The sequence below is a fragment of the Athene noctua genome, chromosome 13 (assembly GCF_965140245.1).
Source record: "Athene noctua chromosome 13, bAthNoc1.hap1.1, whole genome shotgun sequence".
Classification (NCBI taxonomy): Eukaryota; Metazoa; Chordata; class Aves; order Strigiformes; family Strigidae; genus Athene; species Athene noctua.
Window position 1 is genome coordinate 4,887,274 of NC_134049.1, and position 22,669 is coordinate 4,909,942.

General features: G+C 35.6%; 1 protein-coding gene across 1 annotated transcript in view; it reads left to right on the plus strand.

Annotated features, from left to right (window-relative positions):
• TRPM7 (transient receptor potential cation channel subfamily M member 7) overlaps positions 1-22,669 on the plus strand; it is a 61,798-nt gene that overhangs the window by 36,872 nt on the left and 2,257 nt on the right. Inside the window, exons 13-39 of the mRNA XM_074917651.1 lie at positions 648-701; positions 1,252-1,392; positions 1,964-2,098; positions 2,727-3,007; positions 3,470-3,698; positions 4,913-5,068; positions 5,210-5,353; positions 6,014-6,142; positions 7,046-7,330; positions 8,391-8,565; positions 9,082-9,214; positions 10,034-10,218; positions 10,891-11,023; positions 11,495-12,210; positions 14,325-14,401; positions 15,241-15,300; positions 16,767-16,848; positions 17,241-17,311; positions 17,797-17,834; positions 18,532-18,557; positions 19,179-19,229; positions 19,318-19,383; positions 20,011-20,294; positions 20,645-20,727; positions 21,078-21,283; positions 22,317-22,368; positions 22,460-22,566. Coding sequence (XP_074773752.1) covers positions 648-701; positions 1,252-1,392; positions 1,964-2,098; positions 2,727-3,007; positions 3,470-3,698; positions 4,913-5,068; positions 5,210-5,353; positions 6,014-6,142; positions 7,046-7,330; positions 8,391-8,565; positions 9,082-9,214; positions 10,034-10,218; positions 10,891-11,023; positions 11,495-12,210; positions 14,325-14,401; positions 15,241-15,300; positions 16,767-16,848; positions 17,241-17,311; positions 17,797-17,834; positions 18,532-18,557; positions 19,179-19,229; positions 19,318-19,383; positions 20,011-20,294; positions 20,645-20,727; positions 21,078-21,283; positions 22,317-22,368; positions 22,460-22,566 — 4,099 coding nt within the window. The remainder of the gene's footprint in view (positions 1-647; positions 702-1,251; positions 1,393-1,963; positions 2,099-2,726; positions 3,008-3,469; positions 3,699-4,912; positions 5,069-5,209; positions 5,354-6,013; positions 6,143-7,045; positions 7,331-8,390; positions 8,566-9,081; positions 9,215-10,033; positions 10,219-10,890; positions 11,024-11,494; positions 12,211-14,324; positions 14,402-15,240; positions 15,301-16,766; positions 16,849-17,240; positions 17,312-17,796; positions 17,835-18,531; positions 18,558-19,178; positions 19,230-19,317; positions 19,384-20,010; positions 20,295-20,644; positions 20,728-21,077; positions 21,284-22,316; positions 22,369-22,459; positions 22,567-22,669) is intronic.

The following is a 22,669-nucleotide window of genomic DNA, read 5'->3' on the forward strand; positions in this document are numbered from 1 at the left end:
CGTGATCAGGTTTTATGTTTTGTTTTGTTTTTTTTTTGTTGTTGTTGTTGGTTTATTTTCTTTAATCTTTTGTTATGTTGCATTTACACACTTGATGTGCTTTTGATTGAGTTCTGTATGGGAGCTAGGGTAACCATATATCTAAAAGTGTAACAGTGCGTGCACTTGTAGGAAATCAGAGAAGGAAGAAAAACACACTTTGGTAAAAAGAGGAAATGTTTAGACTAAAAATTCAAAAAGTAAGGGAGCTTTTATTATGCATCCTGCAATACTGTAAACATGAATATCAGTCTTTGTGTATTCCTGTAAATTAAAATGTTTATTTGTTAAAACTTGTCTCTCTAATATTATATTTTAATAATATAAAAGCCCCATAATGCTGCTGTTTGCATTATTTTTTTTTTTCCTTTTCCTTTTTGGACAAACTATGAGTGTATTATTTATGTTCCAGAAAAGAAAATAGTCTGTAGCTAATATGGTAGTTTGAAATATTTGCATTTATTTGATGGCTGTTTGTTCAAAAACTCTGGAATTATTTGGTTTTGAGCAAACATGCAAAAATACTTTGCTTCTGCTGTAATCTTCTCATGTTGTCATTGCAATCTAATTTCTCATTCCAAATTTCTCCCCCCTTCTTTTTTCTAAAGAAACAAGGCCCAACTAACCCAACACTCTTTCATCTTGTTCGGGATGTCAAACAGGTATGTTGTAAATGTAGAAATCTGCCAAATTAACAATGTTAGTTTTTTGATGATTTCTTATGTTTGTAAATTTAATCTTAGGTTTATTAATTAGGTTTTATTGTAAATAATAACCTAATTCTGCAGACGTTCTGTTGTTTCCAATACTTGCTGTTCTATGCTTAGTGCCTTCCACCAGAAAGATGTTAAACCCGATGAGTGTTGTCTTTTTCATTTTACTTGTGATTGTTTTCCTTCTTGGGGGGACTGAAGCTGATATTCCCAGCCAGGAGTAATTCTGTCTGTTAAAACAGACAAAACAGTGTCCCCCATCCCTCGCCACCCCCAACAGAATGAACATTTACCCTGCTAGGGGAGATCATACAGAAAAGAACCTATAACTTTATATTTTTCAAAACTGATAAATATTGAGCCATGTACAAGTTGGGTTTTTTAATCATGAAAGATTTAATTGTTTTTTAATTTAGAGCTGTGATGTAACATGTAGAAAAACTCTAAGCAAGTTTAAGATTATAATCTGAAAAACTAAAAATACTTTTTATATTCCTAGGGAAATCTTCCTCCGGGATATAAAATCAACCTGATTGATGTGGGGCTTGTTATTGAATATCTGATGGGAGGAACCTATAGATGCACCTATACAAGAAAACGCTTTAGAGCTATATACAATAGTCTCAGCGGGAATAATCGGGTATGTTGCAGCTGGATAACAGGACATGCTGATTCATATGTTCTCAATTAAAAAAACCTGCTTATTTTGGAGAAAAATTGGATCAATATTGTTTTGTTGTTCTTGCCAATGGACTGGTTCTTTTAAAGGCAATAGTAAGGCCTGTGAGGGTAGCTGTTAGCTCTTCTGGGTTTGAGGGCAAACAAAAGATTTTGTTCTCCATCTCCTTATTCTAGCACATCTGAATTCCTTCTCTGTAATTCTGTCTTTTCCTACTCACAGGGGAAGAATGGGCACTAAATATGCAGATTTACCAGGGCTTGAGGTGCAGATATTTTAGCTTCTTGTAAAACAAGTGTAACTGCCTAATTTGTGCCTTCTTAAAAAAACCCAAAACAAACAAAAAACTTGTTAAATATCTTGTGAAAATTCTGGTTGTTGCTGTTACACAAGTTCATCACTGTTTCAGTAGCAAAGGAACTGTTCAGTTGCTCAACTAAGTATCTAGCTATAAACAGATGATTTTATAATGCTGAGTAAGTAAAGAGTTAAAGAAACCAAACCAAGCCCCTTCCCTTTATTTTTGTTACAGCGGTCTGGGCGCAATCCTTCGAATACTACTCCTCAGATGTGTAAAAGCCATGAGACTTTTGGTAACCGTGCAGATAAAAAAGAAAAAATGCGCCATAATCACTTCATCAAAACAGCGCAGCCATACAAACCAAAGGTAGGGGGGCGTGAGGGGAACGCGGTGGGGTTTATTTTAAGTAGTTAAGAGCAGAGAACCTGGTTGAAATCCAAGTGCCACTGAAGTGTGAGTAGCAGCAGTTTTACTGACTTTGGTAAAGCTGGAATTTCAGTCTGGCTTCTGTGCTTGTTTTATAAACTGTCTAGCATGCTTACAGCATTCTGTAAAGAGTGTTTATCTTTCTGTGTAGTAGTCTTCTGGATAAACTTTGATATGTTAGGGAGCAGAAAGCTTATTTTTGGCGCAGTTCTAGCAACGGGGTGGACACTTGCACGGCCTTGTAGACAGAGCAAGATTTGGCCATGTGTTACTCTAAGCAGTCTCCATGAGTTTCCTCATTTGTACATAGGTATATTAGTTAAATGCTTTTCTTTTGATCTATAAATCAAAATAATTCGGTCTCCCTGTTATTGAAATGAATTGGACTCAACCGAAGTTTTTGGAAAAAAAAAAGTTCCAGCTGCTTTTCAAGTCTTCAGAAATGTGGTTTTTTTCTTTTTATAATTATACATAATTTGATATTGGATCACTCAGAATTTTATTTCAAGTTACGTAATGACCAAGTTTAGAGATTTAAATGTAACTTTCTGATTTTTTTTTTTAAAAGATTGACACTGGTGCAGAAGAGGGAAAAAAGAAAAGAACCAAAGATGAAATAGTAGACATAGATGATCCTGAAACGAGACGTTTTGCTTACCCTCTCAACGAGCTGTTACTTTGGGCGGTGCTAATGAAGAGGCAGAAGATGGCCCTTTTCTTCTGGCAGCATGGGGAGGAGTCCATGGCAAAAGCCTTAGTTGCTTGTAAAGTCTACCGGTCAATGGCATATGAAGCAAAACAAAGTGACCTTGTTGATGACACTTCAGAAGAGCTGAAACAGTATTCCAAGTAAATTACATTTTTATCATTAAAGATCTCTTCTTGAAATTTACTATAAAAGTAGTGGGCTGTATATGAACAAACCCCAAACTGTTCTCTTAGCACCCTTGAAGAGAAAAGGATTTGCAAAAAGGATTAAGCGGCACTTTAGTAGAAGTTTTATATTGGATACTGCTCTCTGAGAGCTGTAAAAGTCATAATTTATAGTTATGATGACACTGAATGTGCCATTTCCCTAACATGTAATTTCCTTGCATGTTTTAACAGCTGTTTGGAGCTTGTATGTGTTTTTATTCGTCAAGGATTCACGTGTTGCAGTTACGAATTACAGTATATCTGTACAGAATGGACAGGCAGTAGTCCCTTCAAATTGTGCTACTGGGAATTTGATTGTACGAGAAAATTCAATGTAAGCTCAAGGTCATTTCTATAGATACTAAATTTTGTTTTGTTGATTTTTCTTCTTTCTAGCGAGTTTGGTCAGTTGGCAGTTGAACTCTTAGAACAGTCCTTCCGACAAGATGAAACTATGGCAATGAAATTACTAACCTATGAGCTTAAAAACTGGAGCAACTCAACTTGTCTGAAGCTAGCAGTGTCATCAAGACTTCGTCCATTTGTAGCACATACTTGTACACAGATGTTGTTATCAGATATGTGGATGGGAAGGCTGAACATGAGGAAGAATTCATGGTACAAAGTAAGCACTGTTTCAGTGTAAAAAGGGATCAATGGAATTTGTGTTTGAATAGAAGGAAAGTGTGTGTTTAAATGCTATTAGTATAAAGCTTTCACAGCCATAGCTTATGTTAATAAATCCTGTAAAACAGTCTCCTATAACATAATCAAAACTGGAATAATTTATTGTAAACTCTTCTTTTGACACTCTATTATCTTTTCAAATAAGGTACAGAAATATAGAAGGCAAAAATCAGGCAAGTAGCCTTTAATCAGAGGCTTAAAGAGACTATGTGAATACTAATCCACTACTAAAAACATAGTGGTAAATACCTTAACAGACAGAAAACCCGCTGTAAGAATATAGTTACCTGCATTTTGGCTTTTTTCAGGCAGCTCATAAGACTTGATGTAGAAAAGCTTTGTGTATATCCTATTTTGGAGGAAGAAACTGAACAAAAGCAGGGCACAGAATGAAACAAGGGCAGGCAAATTTGGGATAGGTTTTCCAGTGGTGCCCTTTGTGATACAGAGCAATTGAACCAAAAAGGGAAGCTGCATATTTCTTTGAGATGATGTACCCAAACATATTTTTGCTAGGAATACAAAGAAAGAAAACTTTCCTACAAAATATCTAGAAGCATCATTTAACTTGTCATCTACTAAAATCCTCTTTGATAACTGGTTAACCATTTCCTTGCTTGCGTTCTAACAGGCTAATGACAATAAATAGCTTTCACTTATTCTCTTCATCCATACTTTAGCTTGTTTTTCTACCATAAATTGGAAAAAAAACCAAAACCAAAAACCCAACAACACCTCTCCTACCCCCAACAAAACCACAACCTCCACTTGTATATGCTTCTTAAATATACCTTGATAGTACACAGTTCCAAAGTTTCTGGGAGTGGATTAAAGAACAGAGTGTAAGCAGAACATCTCTGGATCTTCAGGCCTGGAGTACATTCTTTCTAGTGGCTTTTAGTTTTGGAATTTGTTGATTCTTCCCCTTTCCCGTATCTTCAAGTCAAGGAATGCTCTGTATATGTGATCTTAGTCTCCTCAGTGTATGTATAAGTAATAACTAATTATTTTCTACAATTTTTTTCCCCCCCCTCAATAACAAGCAAGTGCAATTTGGATAATATGTTTTCAGAGGATATTCTGTGTGTTGGTGTGTTCTGATATTTTTAATGTAGCTGTGAACTATTTTCACTTAGTCTTCATCTTTTCCAGGTGATACTGAGTATTTTACTCCCTCCTGCTATACTGCTGTTGGAATATAAGACCAAGGCTGAAATGTCACATATTCCTCAATCTCAAGATGCACATCAAATGGCAATGGATGACAGTGAAAACAACTTCCAGAATGCAGCAGATGAAATACCTATGGTAATGTGGGGCAGGGGGAGACAGTAAAAACAGTGTTTTGAACTTAAATAATTATTACATTTTTAAATCAAAGCAAGAGTTAAAATGAGTGTCCAAAAGCATGTAATACTGCATGTGAAAGTAACAGTCCTTTCCTTTTAGGAGGTGTTTAAAGAAGTAAGGATCTTGGATAGTACTTTAGAAAAACATGATATGGAGACTCCAGCAAAACCCAAAAGACTTCCAATTACACAGAAATTTTATGCATTTTATCATGCACCAATTGTGAAATTTTGGTTTAATACGGTGAGTTTTCTTCAGTGTAATGTGTATTTTATTTGGAAATCTAGTGCAGATTTTGGGGTTCTTTTCTCAACCTGTAATGATGTGACCTGAATCAAACTTTAAGCACTGTTTTAAAGACAAACAAAAAAACCCTTGCCTTGCTAAGCTGGAAATGAGAAGTACTTCATTTTGAAAAATTGCGTATGCAGTGCTCTATGGTTTGGGGTTTTTTAAAGTTTGTGATGTTAGGTTTGAAATTTTTTTTTATTTTTTTTCTCTAAAGCTAAGGGAGTAGTTAGCATGAGCATTTTTATTCTGACCCGAGTAATTAATTTCATCAGTTGCTAGCAGGAATTCTGTGATAATTTATTAGGCTAAAGTATTTATGCACAGCTTTGTTTAAATTACTGTAATAGAAACTAAAATTTGGATTAGTGGAGAAATAGCTGTAATAAGAACAAAGCTTTGCTAACAATAAATAGCTTATTACATCTATTTTTCCTCTTCTAAGAAGAAAATGTTTGGATCCCCTTATAAATAATAACTTGTCTGCTTAAAGGGGTAAATATAGTACTGTAATCATACTTGAAGCTTTTATTGTATACCACATCAAAGGATTCCATGCCCATCTATAAATAAGCCTTCAGTAATTATATGTCTAATTTTCATTGCTTTTTTTAGTTGGCATACTTAGGATTCCTCATGCTCTACACATTTGTGGTTCTTGTAAAAATGGAAGAATTGCCGTCTGTTCAAGAGTGGATTGTTATTGCTTACATTTTCACATCAGCAATTGAGAAAATTCGTGAGGTATGCCTGTAACAATCTGGGATTTTAGTTTTCTTTGTCAGTTAAAACAGTATACTTTAAACTCTGTTTATAAACAAGAGACCTGAAGAAACTTCAAGCATCAGAGTATATGATGTAATACCTTTATCTTAAATTTTGGTATAGGCTGATAGTTTCAATACCAGTGTTTCTTGGCCTACTGCTTGGACTTAGCTTGCTTTTCTTCTTCTTCCAATGGGGAAGAGATAGAGGTCTATTAAAATGAGGTGGGTTTTTTCCTCCTAAATTTCAAGGAACTGGCAGTGACATCCTGGTCTTTTTTTTTTTTTTTTTTTTTTTTTCCTTTTTTGGTTAAAATTTCCCCCCCCAGTTGTAATGAAATAAACAACCTTGCTTTTCTGAGGGGTGAGATGTGTATTTATCTATTAGCGTCAGACAGACTCTACTATGCCATGACCAAGATGGCAAAACATAAAAGATTTGTCAAGGTAGGATAGCTATCACAATATAAAACACAATGTTTCTGGTCAGCAAGAGACTTTTGAGACGTTCTATAAGAATTTTTAAGTGAGAGAGGAAGTTAGTTCATTAGACAGGTACCTCTGGCCCAACTGAAGGTGCAGAAAGCAGGGCTCATTTTTGTAGCTAACTGCCTCAAAAGAAAAAAAAACAAAAACCCACCACCAAAACCCCTCAAATCCAAAATTCTTTCATATTGTTCAGACAGAATGAAACATACATATTCCTTGTCCTTGTTGGGAGGCTGATGGAGTTACATTGTGGAATCAAAACCAGCATTTAAAAGAATTATCCATTTGAATAGATATTTTATTTTTGCAAATATAAAAATATTAGTGATTTGTATATTTGAGTGTTAGTCCATGTGCAATAAATGTGAGCAGACCCGACTTATTTTTATTGCAGATTTTTATGTCAGAAGCTGGGAAGATTAATCAGAAGATTAAAGTGTGGTTCAGTGATTACTTCAATATCAGTGACACAGTTGCCATTGTCACTTTCTTCATTGGGTTTGCATTAAGATTTGGAGCAAAGGGGAATTTTGGCGAAAACACTTACAGAGAAAATTATGTCTTTGTTGCTGGAAGAATAACATACTGTCTCAATATAATTTTTTGGTATGTGCGATTACTGGATTTTCTAGCTGTAAATCAACAGGCTGGCCCTTACGTTATGATGATTGGGAAAATGGTAAGTACTGCTTTTGTTACTGTTTTTTTTTTTTTTTTCCCTCAACTGAACTACATTTTTCTTGCTGCATCCATTTACAAGTTTTCTCAGAGTTTTATTTAGAAAAAGGTTGGTGTTGTATGTCAACAGCTCAGTGTGCAGAATTAGCTAGCTGGAATATAACTTACTATGCTTCAAAATAAACACTGGTTAGAAGGCTTCCTTTATTATTATGGAGCTTTCTCTGTCACATATCTGTAAAAAACTGGCAAATCTTCCTTCTCTGGTCTGTTTTGTTCTTAGATGTCAGAGACTTGAATATGATGATACCTTTTTTCATTCATCTAACACTGCTTCCTTTTTGGGTCTGAGACTTATTTATAGTCCTTGCCTTTGTGCTCTCTAGGGCAAGTGTTTTGTGCTGTGGAAAACTGGGTCTAAATTGTGTCTCTGTTTTTGTCTTTCCTCGCACAAAAAATATTCAAATTGTTTACATTTAAAAAATACATAGCTTTATTGTCACTGAGCTATTCTAAAAAAAAAAGATGTTAAGGTTTGAGAACTGTATATACAAAGATGGAAGGGGGTATTTGTCTTTCTTCCCCCTATAAAATGGTTCCTACAAGGTTGAACCCTGTCATTCTGTAAAAATGAAGGCATCAAATGGCTCGTTTCTCACTTTGATTTCTTGCAAGAGGCATAGGTTCTGTGTTTTGGCCCTTGGGAAACTACCTCTGCCCTCTGCATTTTGTGCAGCTCTTGGGTGCATGTAGAAAGGAATGTTTATCAGCTGCTACTCATCCACATAATAGTTATTTGAGTTACAAAGGAAATACTTTCAGTTGCCTTTGGCTGAGGATACTAAATATACTGTAAGAAAGTACAGGAAGAAAACAAAATTTTTTACAGAGTTTGTTATTTAACAAAAATTTCTGACTGAAATCTAAGTGTCCCAGACTGTTTTCCTTATATAATACATAGAATTCATAAAGTGTACATACACTGTCACTGTAAAAGTGTTTAAAGTTGTGAAATCGTAATTACGACCTTGTGGTTTAACTGACTCTTTTTGTGTTAATAGGTGGCCAACATGTTTTACATTGTGGTGATTATGGCACTTGTACTACTTAGTTTTGGTGTTCCCAGGAAGGCGATACTGTATCCTGATGAGGCACCCTCTTGGACTCTTGCTAGAGATATTGTGTTTCATCCATACTGGATGATTTTTGGTGAAGTGTATGCCTATGAAATTGATGGTAAGACACTACAGTTTCGAAGCAAGGAAGGAGAAAACTTACTCTGATAAGATCTACTCAAGGTCCTATGAAATTCTAGTTTTAAGAAATGAACTGCCCGGTATTGTTGACATTGATTCTGTTAATTGTATTATCTCTTCTTTGTGGGTTGCAGCTGTATAATTTCTTTACTACATAATTATCTTTTATAAAGCTTGAATGAAACCTCTACTTAATCACAACTTCTCACAAGGCTATTTCTAGCAAAATTTTGGAATTTCCCCCACAGCTGTCATACCAAAATTTTTAGTGTGGCGGTGTATTATGCTTTTTAAGTCTGATAATACAATTATACCATAGTATGAACCACAAACCGTGTCTCCTGTATTTTTCTACCATAATCTTAAATGCATGGAGACATTTTGAATTGCAGAACCAGATAGTTAATTGTTGCAGTCTTTATATTTCCCTCTGTACCTGCTTGGATGTTCTAAAAGTTGTACATATTTTCTCTGTATCTTTTCTTCCCCAACTCAGTATGTGCAAATAATTCTGATGAAAAGGTTGCTCATCTCTGTGGCCCAGGAACATGGTTGACCCCGTTTCTTCAAGCTGTCTACCTCTTTGTACAGTACATAATTATGGTTAATCTCCTTATTGCATTTTTCAAGTGAGTATATGGATAATTGTTAATTTTTGCTAATCCTTTGATAAGCTTCTATTTCACTGCAATAAAATGACAAGATTAGAAGAACTGATGCCAGTTCAAAGCAATCTCATTTGCTGGGAGTAATTTCAGGTTCTAAAGCTGATCTTCATCTCCTCCTCACTGCAAACCAGTGACTTAAGTAGGGAAGTGTGTGATCTGACTGGTATGGGTCAAATCTATGAGGCCAGGGGAGTCGGAAGTTTTGGAGAATTTGAAAGCATTTTATAATTTCTCTTTGTCAGAAAACAAACAAAATTGTTTCTTCATCTGTGTATGGACTGGTGTTCCTAAATTCATTGAACATTCTGTAGTTGGTTGAGTTGAACTGTAGTAGAGAGAATTGTCTTTTATAGTTGTCTGCAAGTGTTTGACTTAAGGGAATAAGCAGCTCACTAATACTGAAGAATGGCAGACTGTAGAATTAATGTGGTCTGATACAAAAATCTGGGTTTAGTTAGAAATATTTTTCTGTTTGTTTGGCAAACTTGAAATTTGATCTCACTGTAATTTATTTCTGAGGAAAGGTACTGAGATGTTACCAGATAAGAATTTTTTAACCCTCTCCTTGCTTTGAATCATGGTGTTTTCTTGAATGTGTTTCTGACTTCCACTGAAATAATTTTGCAGTAAAAACCAAATATGTGTCTCTTAATTAAATAGTTTCAGAATTCAAGGTTTTATCAGTGTTAAAAAACCCCAAACATCAACCTCCTCCACACAGACCCTCTGACGACCCCAAAACCCACCTTTTTGTGTTAATACTTTTCTGTTCTCTTTCAGCAACGTGTATTTACAAGTCAAGGCAATTTCAAACATTGTGTGGAAGTATCAACGCTATCATTTCATTATGGCCTACCATGAAAAACCTGTTCTGCCTCCACCACTTATTATTCTTAGCCACATGGCTTCCCTGTTCTGTTGTATATGTAAAAGAAGAAAGACAGACAAGACTTCAGATGGGCCAAGTATGAACAGCTATTATCCAAAAAATTGCAATAACTTTTTTGGTATGGTTAAAGCAAACTGTCAGAAAAGTGCTCTGTTCTTGATTGTAATGTATATTGTCAAGAAAATTGAAGTAGGTCTTAATTTACCATGTTTTTAATATTAAGACTCTTAATTCTGTTCAAAGTCTCAGTGTTTTTATGAAGGGTATAATGTACAGACCCTAGAAAGCTTCACTCCTAACTAACTTTAGACAAACAAAAAAAACCAAGATTAGATTTCATGTTAGTGTTAATGGGGAAAGAATTTTTTTCATTCTGGAAAACTGTTGTTGCTGGAAACCCTTTGAAAATTTAAAAATAAAAAAAATATGTTCCACAGATGATAAAATCCAGCTAAGGAATCTAGCTTCTGCCTCAAATTAAAAGGCATTGGAGGGTAGGAACATAAGGAATGATGATATGTGCAGATCCTCTCAGAATTATTATTTTTATTTTTATTTTAGCGGAAATTTTGACTTGGAACTTTTTTCTAGCAAGGTGAGAAGAAGGGTCTTGGATCTTGTGGGTTTTTTGTTGGGTTTGGTTTGATTTTTATTTTTAACACCCTTTGTAAAGTTGTGACTATTAGTTTCCAGCATCTGTACTGCTTCACTGCGTATGTGTCATCTTAACTGTGTAATCTCTCTTTAGAACTCTTCCTGACAGAAGAAGATCAAAAGAAACTTCATGATTTTGAAGAGCTGTGTGTTGAGATGTATTTCAATGAAAAGGATGATAAATTTCATTCTGGAAGTGAGGAGAGGATTCGAGTCACATTTGAACGGTAGAATATTTACAAATAAAATTTCTGAATAGAGAAGCTCAGAACCTTTGCAGGTTTTGGTGCTTTAAGGGGGGTAAAATGCAGTTCAAGGACATAAGGATTTATGCAAACTTTAGATGATGTTTTCCTGTCGCTATGCGGAAACCGATGATGTGGTTGATGCTTTGTGATCTGTAGCAGCACTCAGTAAGCTGAGGCACTTGTATTATTGAGTTTCTCACGGTGTTTTGATAAACTGATAAATTTGAAAAAGTACTGTAGGCCCTCTATTGATGTGTATGTTAAATTCTGTCATTCAGAAGTTTGTACAAATGTTGTATTACAAAACAGTCCAATACTATAGTGTATAACATCCTGAAATTTCTTAGATTTTTCCTGATTAAATGGGCAGAAAGGGTTACAAAGATGTTTCTTTTGCATATTGAGAAAAATGCTTTTCAATAGCCGCTTCATAATTTTGATTTTTCTTAGGGTGGAACAAATGTGCATTCAGATAAAGGAAGTTGGTGATCGTGTCAACTACATAAAAAGGTCATTACAGTCTTTAGATTCACAGATTGGCCACCTACAGGATCTCTCTGCTCTAACTGTGGATACTCTGAAAACACTGACTGCACAGAAAGCTTCAGAAGCTAGCAAGGTTCATAATGAAATCACACGGGAATTGAGCATTTCAAAACATTTGGCACAAAACCTCATTGAGGATGGCTCTCTAAGATCTTCTGTGTGGAAAAAGCACAGCATTGGAAATGTCTTCGGTTCTTTTCCGCAAGGAGGCCTTGAAAGTAATAATGCTTTACTCTGTAACATTTCTATACGTGATGAAAAAGAAGCCCAACATAAGACAATTGGTCAAGAGTTAGCTCCAGTTCCCCGAAGAGAAGAAATAAACTTTCAAGAGGCAGGTTCCTCAGGCAGTGCCTTATTTTCAAATGCTGTTTCCCCTCCAGAACTTCGCCAACGAATACAGGCTGCAGAGATCTCAAAATCCATTGGTAAAAGTAAAAAATTAGGCAACTCATCCAACAGCATGCCACATGTAACATCCCCAACAGCTAAATTTTTTGTTAGCACTCCGTCTCGGCCCAGTTGCAAAAGTCAGCTGGATTCTTCAGCAAAGCACGAAGAGACTGTTTTCTCTAAGGCTACAGAAGGAGATAATAATGTAGAATTTGGTGCATTTGTGGGTAAGTATAACAAAGTAGATTCTGAATGTCCTGAAGTCATTATTAGCTGCTCTTATCCTCTTGCTTCTGGCTCTGCTTGCCTTGCTTTCACCCAACCTTGTGTTGAAAATGGAGGATACGTTAATTGTGGTTTTATTCATGATGAGAGTGACACTAATGATAACTACAGCTGCAGAGTTGACAAATGTGATCACCAGTCCTCTGTCAACTTATTGAAGAACAACCCCCAAATGAAGTTCTCTTTGTCAACTGGCAACTTGATGTCAACAGTCAACTGTGGCGGCTCACGTGGAAAATTGAATATTAAAGATGAACTTTCCAAAAATCAGCATGTCCATGCAATGGAACTACAAAACCAAGATTTATGTTCTAACATCCTTATGGGACTACTTCATAAACTGTGGACCAAATCTAAGCCACAAGGTTTGACTTACCAAGAATTGTATAGTATTTTGGGTGTATTCCGGTTGCAGGTGACTTTATTCTACCATTTTGCTCTGCTTTTTCATGCTTTTAACATCTCTAATTTCCCTATGTTGCTTGAATTTATTTTTTTACTTAAATTATCATTTCTTTATAATTCTGTCACATAGACAATATTTTTTCGGAAAAACATTAGCCAGTTGTTGAGTATAGCAGTTTTGTGCAATTAGCAGCTCTACAACTTGGTATGGGCATTGTAGACAAACTTTTTGTGACTCATTATAAAGCTCCTACCTTCTCATTGCATAAATCAAAAATATTGTCTATTTCTTGACGTAATTACAGAAGACTTAGGCTGATGGAATCCTGGACAAATATCTTTGTGGTATCTGTGTCAAGCTGAGGGATCCTCCTATACTATGTTTCTAAACACTGTTGTAACTGGGATCTTCCACTGTTGCCTAGGCTAATGTATCTTTTGGCAGTTGTTTTGGAAGTTTCCAAAGTCCTTTTATTAAATATAGCATTACGCCTTCCCTCAAGTTTTGCTTAACAGTAAAAAGTTGCACGGTTTTGGTTAGGTTATCTACATATTTGAATGGTAAAACAGTGGCAGATTCATTGCAAAACACAGGTGTGGGTTTACTAACTGATTTCTGTCGAGTAGATAATGCTTTGAGTAGTACACTTAGTGTATAGCAGAAGATCACAATCTGGAGCTGTCAGGTTACCTGCAGAGGTGTTATCTTGCCCCAGTTCTTCAGGGATGTCTCAGTGTTTTCCAAAGGCTTGTTGAGGATGTAAAAAACTAAATATTTAGACAAGAGTTTATTCTGCTGTTGTGAATCTTGGAGTTCTGAGAAGTTACCTACATGCACTAGAATTTTTTGATTTGTGTATGTGTAGGAAAGTATCTACACATTTGTACACTCAGTAGCTATTTGTTTATAATTTCCTCACGGTTTAAAAAAAGAAAACATTTTTTTAAATTCAGAAAGCAAGACTAAACAGAAGTAATGGACAGTAGTTGAATAATTCTTATCTAATCTTTAAATGTACTTTACCACTAATAACTTTGAATACTAACTATACTTACTTTACTGGAGCCAAATTTTCAGTGTATGGTCCTCTTGACATCACTAGCATTTAGAACATACTCTTCATTCTTACCGTCCATGTTTTATAAAACTTGTGCTAAGGTGCAGCTTTCTGTTGTGAAGCCAAGTAGATTTTTCCTTCATTATATAACCACGTGCTTGGTAAAATTCAGAAAAGTATTTCTTGCAGCTGGAAGCATGAAGGGTATATTGTAAAAGCTACCTCAAGAAAACTGTCTGCTTTTCCTTCATTTGTCATACATAAAAATACTGTAATTCAGCCTGCCCTGTTCCTTTCATGTGAGGAGCATACACTTGAGTTAAAATTTAAATTTTTAGTTTTGCTTTTTGAATTGTGGTAATCCGTGACTTAATGTGGGAAAAGCAATAGTTTCGTATTATTTTGTTACACTGATTTTTTTTTTTTTTTTTTTACTTTAGTGTGTTTGAAAAGTCTTTCTCTAGCGCTAACAGGCACACAGGACTTAGGTGGTTTGTAACCCTTTGCTGTGGTGATGCACACTATTGGCATGGTCAGACCATTGGAGGTTGCCTTTGATTTTGAATACTCTTTTTGAATTCACTGTGTCAAAGGTCACAGAGACAGCATGGAGTTACAGCGGTTTAAAGAGGCAGCAAGCAAAATTAAAGAAAGGAGTTCTGATATTGAGGTAAGCATGGAAGACGTTGTCAAATATGTTAATGGGGATAATTTTTTTTTTTTTTGAGCTGTAACATCACAATATATTTTGAAAAGGTGTAAATACAACTTGCAAAATGCAGCCCAGAAGGAATATGTATCTGTTTTACGATTTAAATAAAAAAATCCTAGTGAAAAGTCATGCAACCTTAACTGCACATCAAGTACTGTTGCTTCATAATATACTAATGCAATATTGAACAAGATCTGAGGTTATGAAAGCTGAGATGACTATAACTGTGAATTAAGATAAAATTATGTATCTGTAATTAGTATTTAATGAAATTTATGAGTGTGAAATGTTTCAAGATCAGCATTTAGGAAGACTTCAGTGATTTACATGGTATTTTACAGAGTGAGATGATGGTGTATATGATTTTTAAAAGTGACAAAAATTGTTCATTATGTTTCAAGAAGAAAAGGCCTTTCTAGTAAACTTGTCAAACTAAAATGATGTGTCATTTCCATTTTCTTAAAGAGTAATAAAGATAACTAAATGGGAAGTTAATAATCGTAACAAACCTGTCCTCCAAGTGCTATAGTATATAAAAAAAAAAGCTAATTTTCTCACTGTAGCTATTAAGATAAATTAGTAAATACAAGTTACCATTTACAGTTACCCCTCATTCAGGGGAGAATCTGACTGAGAATTGCATCATGACCATTTGCAATGTCAGTGTTCTGGACCTTCTGATAAGTATAATGTGTGACCAAAAAGGCTTTTGTGTGTGTGTATTTTTGGCAGGGTTGTTTGGGGTTTTTTTGTAATAATGTTTACAATTTGTTTTGGGTTTTATTCTTTTTTAATAGGAGCAACAGGAAGACTTCAAAAAAGCTATATTGGAAGGCATAGAGACAACCAGACTTCAAGTAAGTCAAGATTTCCGTTTATTTAGAGACATTATTTTCACCAGATACAAAATGTATTCTTTACAGTGAGGACAGGGAAACTCTGTTTTCTTATATCATTATCTATAAGTAAACCCTGCTTATGACTTTTTTTTTTTAAAAAATATATAAACCCTGGTCATGATTTTAAAAAAGAAAAAAAAAAATCATTTGTAGAGTTGAACTTTTGTACAAATACAGCTGGATGTCTCCTTGATGTAGGTCTAAATAGCTCCAGTGTTTGGTACTGTTGGGATGCAGACTCCAGCAGCATTTCCAGACAGTATCGCTGTTCTTAGACACTTAGTTATAGAGTTGTCCCATCTTAACTGGTGGGACTGGTTTGATTCTTACCTTTCATTTAGGCACTACAGTCATTGATGGTAAGATGCTGAAGATGTATGCTGAACACTGAAATGCATATAGACCTAAAAATGGGTCTTCAGAAGACACTTTCAGCAGGTGCATTCTCTGTGTTGCGTTCCAGTGAAGTATTTATGTTTGGGGATGTAAAGAAAATCTTTCTTGCATATATATATGAGCACACACGCTCTCTTATACACACACAGAGGTGTATACACGTGCCTGTGTGTATGCATTTAGGTGTGTGTGGATGTATTCCTTAAGAGGGAAGGGGTGAAAAAGGGTGGTAACCATTTCCTAACTGTTATAAATCTTGGAATGAAAAGCAGGGCATAGCATTCCAAGTTCCAGTTTTGTATTCTTCAGAATCTTGAACTTTTTATTCAGGTAACCATTGGAATTAATAGGCTGGTTGTGAGGAACGTTCCAGCCCTGTGCCTGTCTACGTGTAGTTCTAGTTTGTCGTGAAACTGCCTTTCTTCTTTTTTTGCAGAAGAAATACTTTGTTGTCAAAAGCTGACCCATCTCAGTAGATATTGGGAAAATATGTAAATATTATTGAGGAATACGTCCATAAGGAAATTTCATTCATAAACTATAGGTTTCTATGTGGCAAGACTTCTCTAGATTTTGTTCCTATTTTCAATGGGTTCAAATTGAACTTTAGTTTCTGCCAGAGCCACGTTCTTAAATGAGCATTGATAGTTAACAAAGGCACGTGACAGAACAGCTGAACTTAGTGCTAGTAGAGATCCAGTGTAATGCAGGTTTATATAGTTGTATCCTATTGTAATGTTCTCTTTAAAAGATCTCTTTCAGTATGGGTCAGTAGTCTTAACGTGTGTCTGAAAATATTAGAGCTGATAGTTACTGTGAAGAGCATTTTAACTGAATTATGCGCTCAACTTGTACATTTTTGTGCAGCAAGGTATTTGAGGTACATCCAGAAGTTTAAAAAAAAAAATAAAAATCCTAGGTAGTCCTAGAAAAGAAAATTGGGCAGATTGTGTGCCAGAAGAGCGGTATTTGAAAACAATGATAATGATAACTAATGATTTATTTATTTTTATTTTTTTTTTTGGTAGGGTCTTCAAACTGACTGTGGTCTAAGACAATCTAGTTCTTGTGGTGGGTTTACTGACCCTCTGACAGCCCATTCAGAGCAACGTAAGTGCATTGTCTTTTCAAGTCACCTAATTTTATCATTAAATTGTGTCGATAATTCATATTTAAGAAGATACAAAGGAAAGACAATAAGTTAAAGCATCTTGAAATATTTTAATGGTTGGTGCTACTTGAATCTGCTCCTGTGTTTCACTGTGGTTCTCCTAGGCATGCCAGCTTAATTCTGTTACCTTGCATTTTCTACAGATAGCAAGTCATAAAAAGCTAAGTGATCTAGTTCAGGACTGTGCTGGAAACTTGTAAAGATAAAGATAGTTGTGGATTGAGCTTTTTTTGAGAGCCGCATTAAGCTGCTGAGTTGCTCACTCTGTTGGGAAATAGGTAAGTAACAATGAGACACGCTGTTCTTTGTGCAATTATGAATCTCTTCGTAGTGTACAGCAAGAGCAGGAGAGCGTCGAGTGAAGACACTCAGCAAGTGGATTCTAAAGCAGCCTTACTGACGGTTTGTATCTGCCTTTTTTGTTTTGTTAAGCGGAAACTGAATAAATAAAGGAGAAGAAACAGATTGTATAAAGAATAATACTGGTTTGTGGTCTCATTTGTTCAAGGAGGCAACAGAAGGGAACCTGTTTTGGCTGAGGGAATAGTTGTCCATGTTTTCTACTACATATCGTGCATATTGTGAAAACATGCTGCTTCCTGTTTATGGAAAAACCCACAACTTTTCAAGAAAATAACTATTGATATAATCCATAGAACAGTAGTGAATCTATAGCCTTATCTATTCTTTTAATTGTAATTATCATTCCTCATTTATATTGGAATCTTCCCCTTCGATTACAGTTCAGTACAGCCTGGGGAAGTATTTCTGATAAACAGGCTGTACTGTAAGATATGAAAACACGTTACCACCCCACCTCCAATTAAATATACTATGTTTTTCATACAAAACTGAAACCTTTGTTTTTCCTCTCCTTTGTTTTAAAGGATTGGTTACAAGGTAGACCTTCAAATAGCAGTCAGATGTAAGTAAGCTTTCTACTAACGGAGCAATTTTATTACTCTGGTTTTTGATTTTGTTTTTGATTGTTGTCTTTGGCTATAGTAGCATTCAGGTGCATTTAATGAAAAAACAAGGTTTAAGGGTTTTTTTCTAATAAATAACTGAATGTGTTCAGTGGAATGCTTTGACAGGTTCTATTTAGATGAATGGGGTCACATGTCAGAGGGCAAAACATGCTCTTAAATGAAAATGACTGTGTTGACACTTATTAAGGAGCTAGCTTCCTGGTAAAGGTCTTTACCCAACCTTTCAAACTGCAAACCACCTCTGAAACTGTGCAGACATTGCTCCTGTTAACAATTATCCCCTGAGTTAACTGTTAAAGCCATTACCTTATTATTAATCTGATAACAGAAGGGTAAGCTGTTGTGAACGAGTTTTAATTAAAGCACCTCTGTGGGAATGAGCTCTTGTGATGTAAACTTTACATAATGTTGTGCGTGACTTGGTGGTATTTAAAGTGTAGCTCTAAAAACATGAGATTACTTAACAGCCTTCCATTACTATTTTGTAATTAAGAAGCCTGTACTGCCCTTGAAAAATAGGATAAAAGCAGTACTGTGAGGCTAACAAGGTGACCTAGGACGAGGTGTCAGAATCGGTGAATACAATGCAAGTTTTTAAGAAGTAATGACTGTTGGTTTTGTGGCATTTCACAGGCCGTCTGAAGATGATGCGTTGAACGGTAAGTTGGTTTCTGCTGTAACCAAGCTGGGAGCTTTTCATCTAAGCAACTGTTCTGGTCTTGTATGAGAATGTATTCAACTATGGATAATTTGTAATTTAATAGACACATAATAGTGTGATTTAAAAAAAAAAAAATAAATCCTACCACTGATGGCTACAGTGCAAACTGTTGCCATTCACAGTAGGTCTCCTTCCAACCCTGATGGAGCAGCAGTATTAAACGCCAGCCAGGCAGGCTGGCAGCAAAGCCTTGTGGCTTTTATTTTATTTTATTTTTTAAATTGGTTGGAAACAGAAGTGCTGAGGTACTAACAGGCTGTTCTTACCTCTGCTGTCAGAGTGGTTCCAAAGAATATTTATCAATATGGTGATAGGTGCTTTATATATATAAATATAAATATAAATATATATATATATATATATATAAAAAATCCTACCGCTGAGCACCACAATTCTACCCCGAGGTACTGAAGAGCTAAGCATAATACGTAATCTTCTGCACAGTAAACCTTTTTCTTGGTTTACACTTACTTGGCAAGTGTTCTTTGCACGTGGTAATTTTAATACACTATACAGGCAGCAAGCAGTATCTCCTTTTTTTAAAAAAAATCTCTTTCAGGCATTGCTTCTCCTTTCAAGCCTATCATGGATATCAATTACTATTACTCAGGTCAGTCCCTCTTCTGAACTAATGTTCATATTTTTAATGACATTTGTTAGAGACTTAAACTTTAATAAATGCTGTAATTTTCCTCTAGCTGTAGAAAGAAATAACCTGATGAGATTATCGCAGAGCATTCCATTCACTCCTGTGCCTCCAAGAGGTAAGAGTTGTGCTTCTCGTTGCTGGTTGGGGAAGAAAATAAAACTAAACCCCTGTACAGATTCTTTCTAATATAGAATGATCAAGCCAGATTTCACACTTGCTGTGAGCAAGTGTGAAACTAAAGTTGTAGTGAACTAAAAGAAGCCTAGTGTCTGTCTTGCAACACTCATAAATGTAAATTAATATGACACCTTTTCTAGGGCAGCTCACTTGATTATGAAATCTTGATTTAATTGTAGTTGTCCTCAGAAATGATGATACAGTGATGATAGTATTGTGCTAATACTGTACTAATAGGTTTTATAACAAACTATCTGGAAGGATTCCTTTAAGTTGTCTTGACTCATAAAAAGTATAAAGAAATATTTATTCCGTGTACTGAATGCTGTTTGAACAGTGCCATTAATAGTTCTAATTAAGAGGACAAAACTGCTGTGCTACTTTGCTGCTGTGTGAAAGAAGTTGGAGAGGTGTCTCCCACTGGGTAGTTTAACTATTTTGTGAATTCAGGATGTGAGTAACAGCTTAATATTGCAGCATGTTGAAATCTAACAAACTGTGTTTTCAGTGCTTTTAATTTTAAACTTGGAAAATTAAACGCAGTAATTGCTTTCTGTTAACATAGGTGAACCAGTCACTGTGTATCGCCTTGAAGAAAGTTCTCCCAGCATCTTGAACAACAGCATGTCTTCCTGGTCACAACTAGGACTCTGTGCTAAAATTGAATTTTTAAGTAAAGAGGAGATGGGTGGAGGTTTACGTCGAGCTCTTAAAGTAGTATGCACGTGGTCAGAATACGATATCCTGAAATCAGGACATCTTTACATCATCAAGTCTTTTCTTCCTGAAGTTGTGAATACTTGGTCAAGTATTTATAAGGAGGACACTGTGTTACACTTGTGCTTGAGAGTAAGTTTTATCCTTATCAGTTATGAAACATAGACTGGCATTATATTTTAAACAGGAATTCTTCTCCTCTTCCTGTCCCCCCCCTTCTGCTCCCCCCAGTATATATTTATTAAAGAAAAAAAAAAAGTTAGTCTGGGGTTCATTATGAGCTAAAGAGTTAAAAACTCTGCTCCAGTATGGTTTATTTTAATTAGAACTCCAGCCATTATGATGTAGATTTAATTTTAAAAGCAAGTAATTTGTTACGCTGTCTTGGGGGAATAGAGAGTTACTGTTCCTGCTGCCCTTTGGGGTCCTTAATGTCCCCTGACATAAAATGCAGGGAATGAAATATGGGCTTTGAATTGTAGGAAATCCAGCAGCAGAGAGCAGCACAGAAGCTCACCTTTGCTTTCAACCAAATGAAGCCCAAATCCATTCCATACTCTCCAAGGTGAGTGTATTTTAAACTCCCATTCTGTTGCACTTTTTTTGGCACAGAAGAATGCCCACGGGGTTGTTAACAGATGGATATATTATAAAGATATCAAATATATTAAGGTACTGATAGGTGAATATATGTCTTAGAACATTACTGTGAATGTATTAAGCAGAATTATTGTTGGCAATATTGTCTATTGATACTTTTTGCACCGATTCTACCCTAGCGTGATAATATAAAAGACTTTGTATGATAGTTTCAAAGTATTTAAATTATTAGTAAATCAAATCAAAATCTAGTAGTAATGATATATTTGCCATTTATTTTAGAAATATATTCATTAGGAATGCTTTTTATACTAGGTTCCTGGAGGTTTTCCTGTTATATTGCCACTCTGCTGGCCAGTGGTTTGCAGTTGAAGAGTGCATGACTGGAGAGTTTAGAAAATATAACAACAATAATGGTGATGAAATAATTCCCACTAACATGCTAGAGGAGGTTATGCTAGCTTTCAGCCATTGGACATATGAGTATACAAGAGGAGAATTGCTGGTACTAGATCTGCAAGGTAATGTCTTTATTCTGAAACTGGGTTTGGGCCAAGGTAGATGCTAAGTGGGTTTTTCTCTTGTGTTAGCATTTTATTAAGAAATTGTGTGCCTAGAATACAAATAACAAGCATTATTTAGTGAATCTTGGTCTAACTAATCCAAATTTATGGTTGCCTTATTTAATCATAGGATCATTTAGGTTGGAAAGGACCTTTCAAGTCCAACTGTTAACCTAGCACTGCCAAGTCCACCACTAAACCCTGTCCCTAAGCACCACGTCTTTTAAATACCTCCAGGGATGGTGACTCCACCACTTCCCTGGGCAGCCTGTTCCAATGCTTGACAACCCTTTTAGTAGAGAAATTTTTCCCAATATCCAGTCTAAACCTTCCCTGGTGCAATTTGAGGCCATTTCCTTCTTGTCCTATTGATTCTTACTTGGGAGAAGAGACCAATTCCCACCTCGCTGCAACCTTCCAGGTAGTTGTAGAGAGCAATAAGGTCTTCCTGAGCCTCCTTTTCTGTAGACTAAACAACCCCAGTTCCCTCAGCTGTTCCTCATAAATCTTGTCCTCTAGACTCTTCACTAGCTTAATTGCTTGACCGTGGCATTAAATCTTACAGCAACACAGGGAATATAAATATATACACCTTTTCCTAGTGATATGAACCATAAAAAAATTTTATTTTTTGGCACATTTGTGTAGTGCCAATATGGTAAACTGTATGTATTTATCCTGAATTGTGTGTTGGATATTCTGGCTGAGAGAACTATATAGGAAAGTTCTTCCTCGTGGGTGAAAATTAAAGTTAGGAATTGCAGGCAAATGTAAAAATAGATGGAAGACATCTGAGAAGTACAGAGTGCTTGTTCAGGAGCAATTTTTATAAGGGTAGAGTACCTCACCTATCATTTGGGTTGGGTTTCTTTTTTCTGCTTTCATTCTTGGGGAAGCTGAGAACTCTTAGTGAAGAATGCCAAGGCTTTTCAATATTAATGCATTTATGTAATATATCAGATTTAACTTTTTCTTCATGTGCTGTCTGAAGGTGTTGGTGAAAATTTGACAGATCCCTCTGTGATAAAAGCTGGAGAAAAAAGGTAAGGTTAAAGGAGGATTTAAAAAGAAGTATTACAAAATTTTCACCAGAGAACATATGCAACCCATGTTTATGTGCACTTTATTTCTAAGGTCATATGATATGGTGTTCGGTCCGGCCAATCTGGGAGAGGATGCAATAAAAAACTTCAGAGCGAAGCATCACTGTAATTCCTGCTGCAGGAAACTTAAACTTCCTGGTAAGAGTTGCTGTATTTCTTCTTCTGAGATACTCATGTCATGAAATGTTGTATGACATGTAACGAAATAGTTATGTCGAGCTGTTGGAAGTGGAATAAGTAA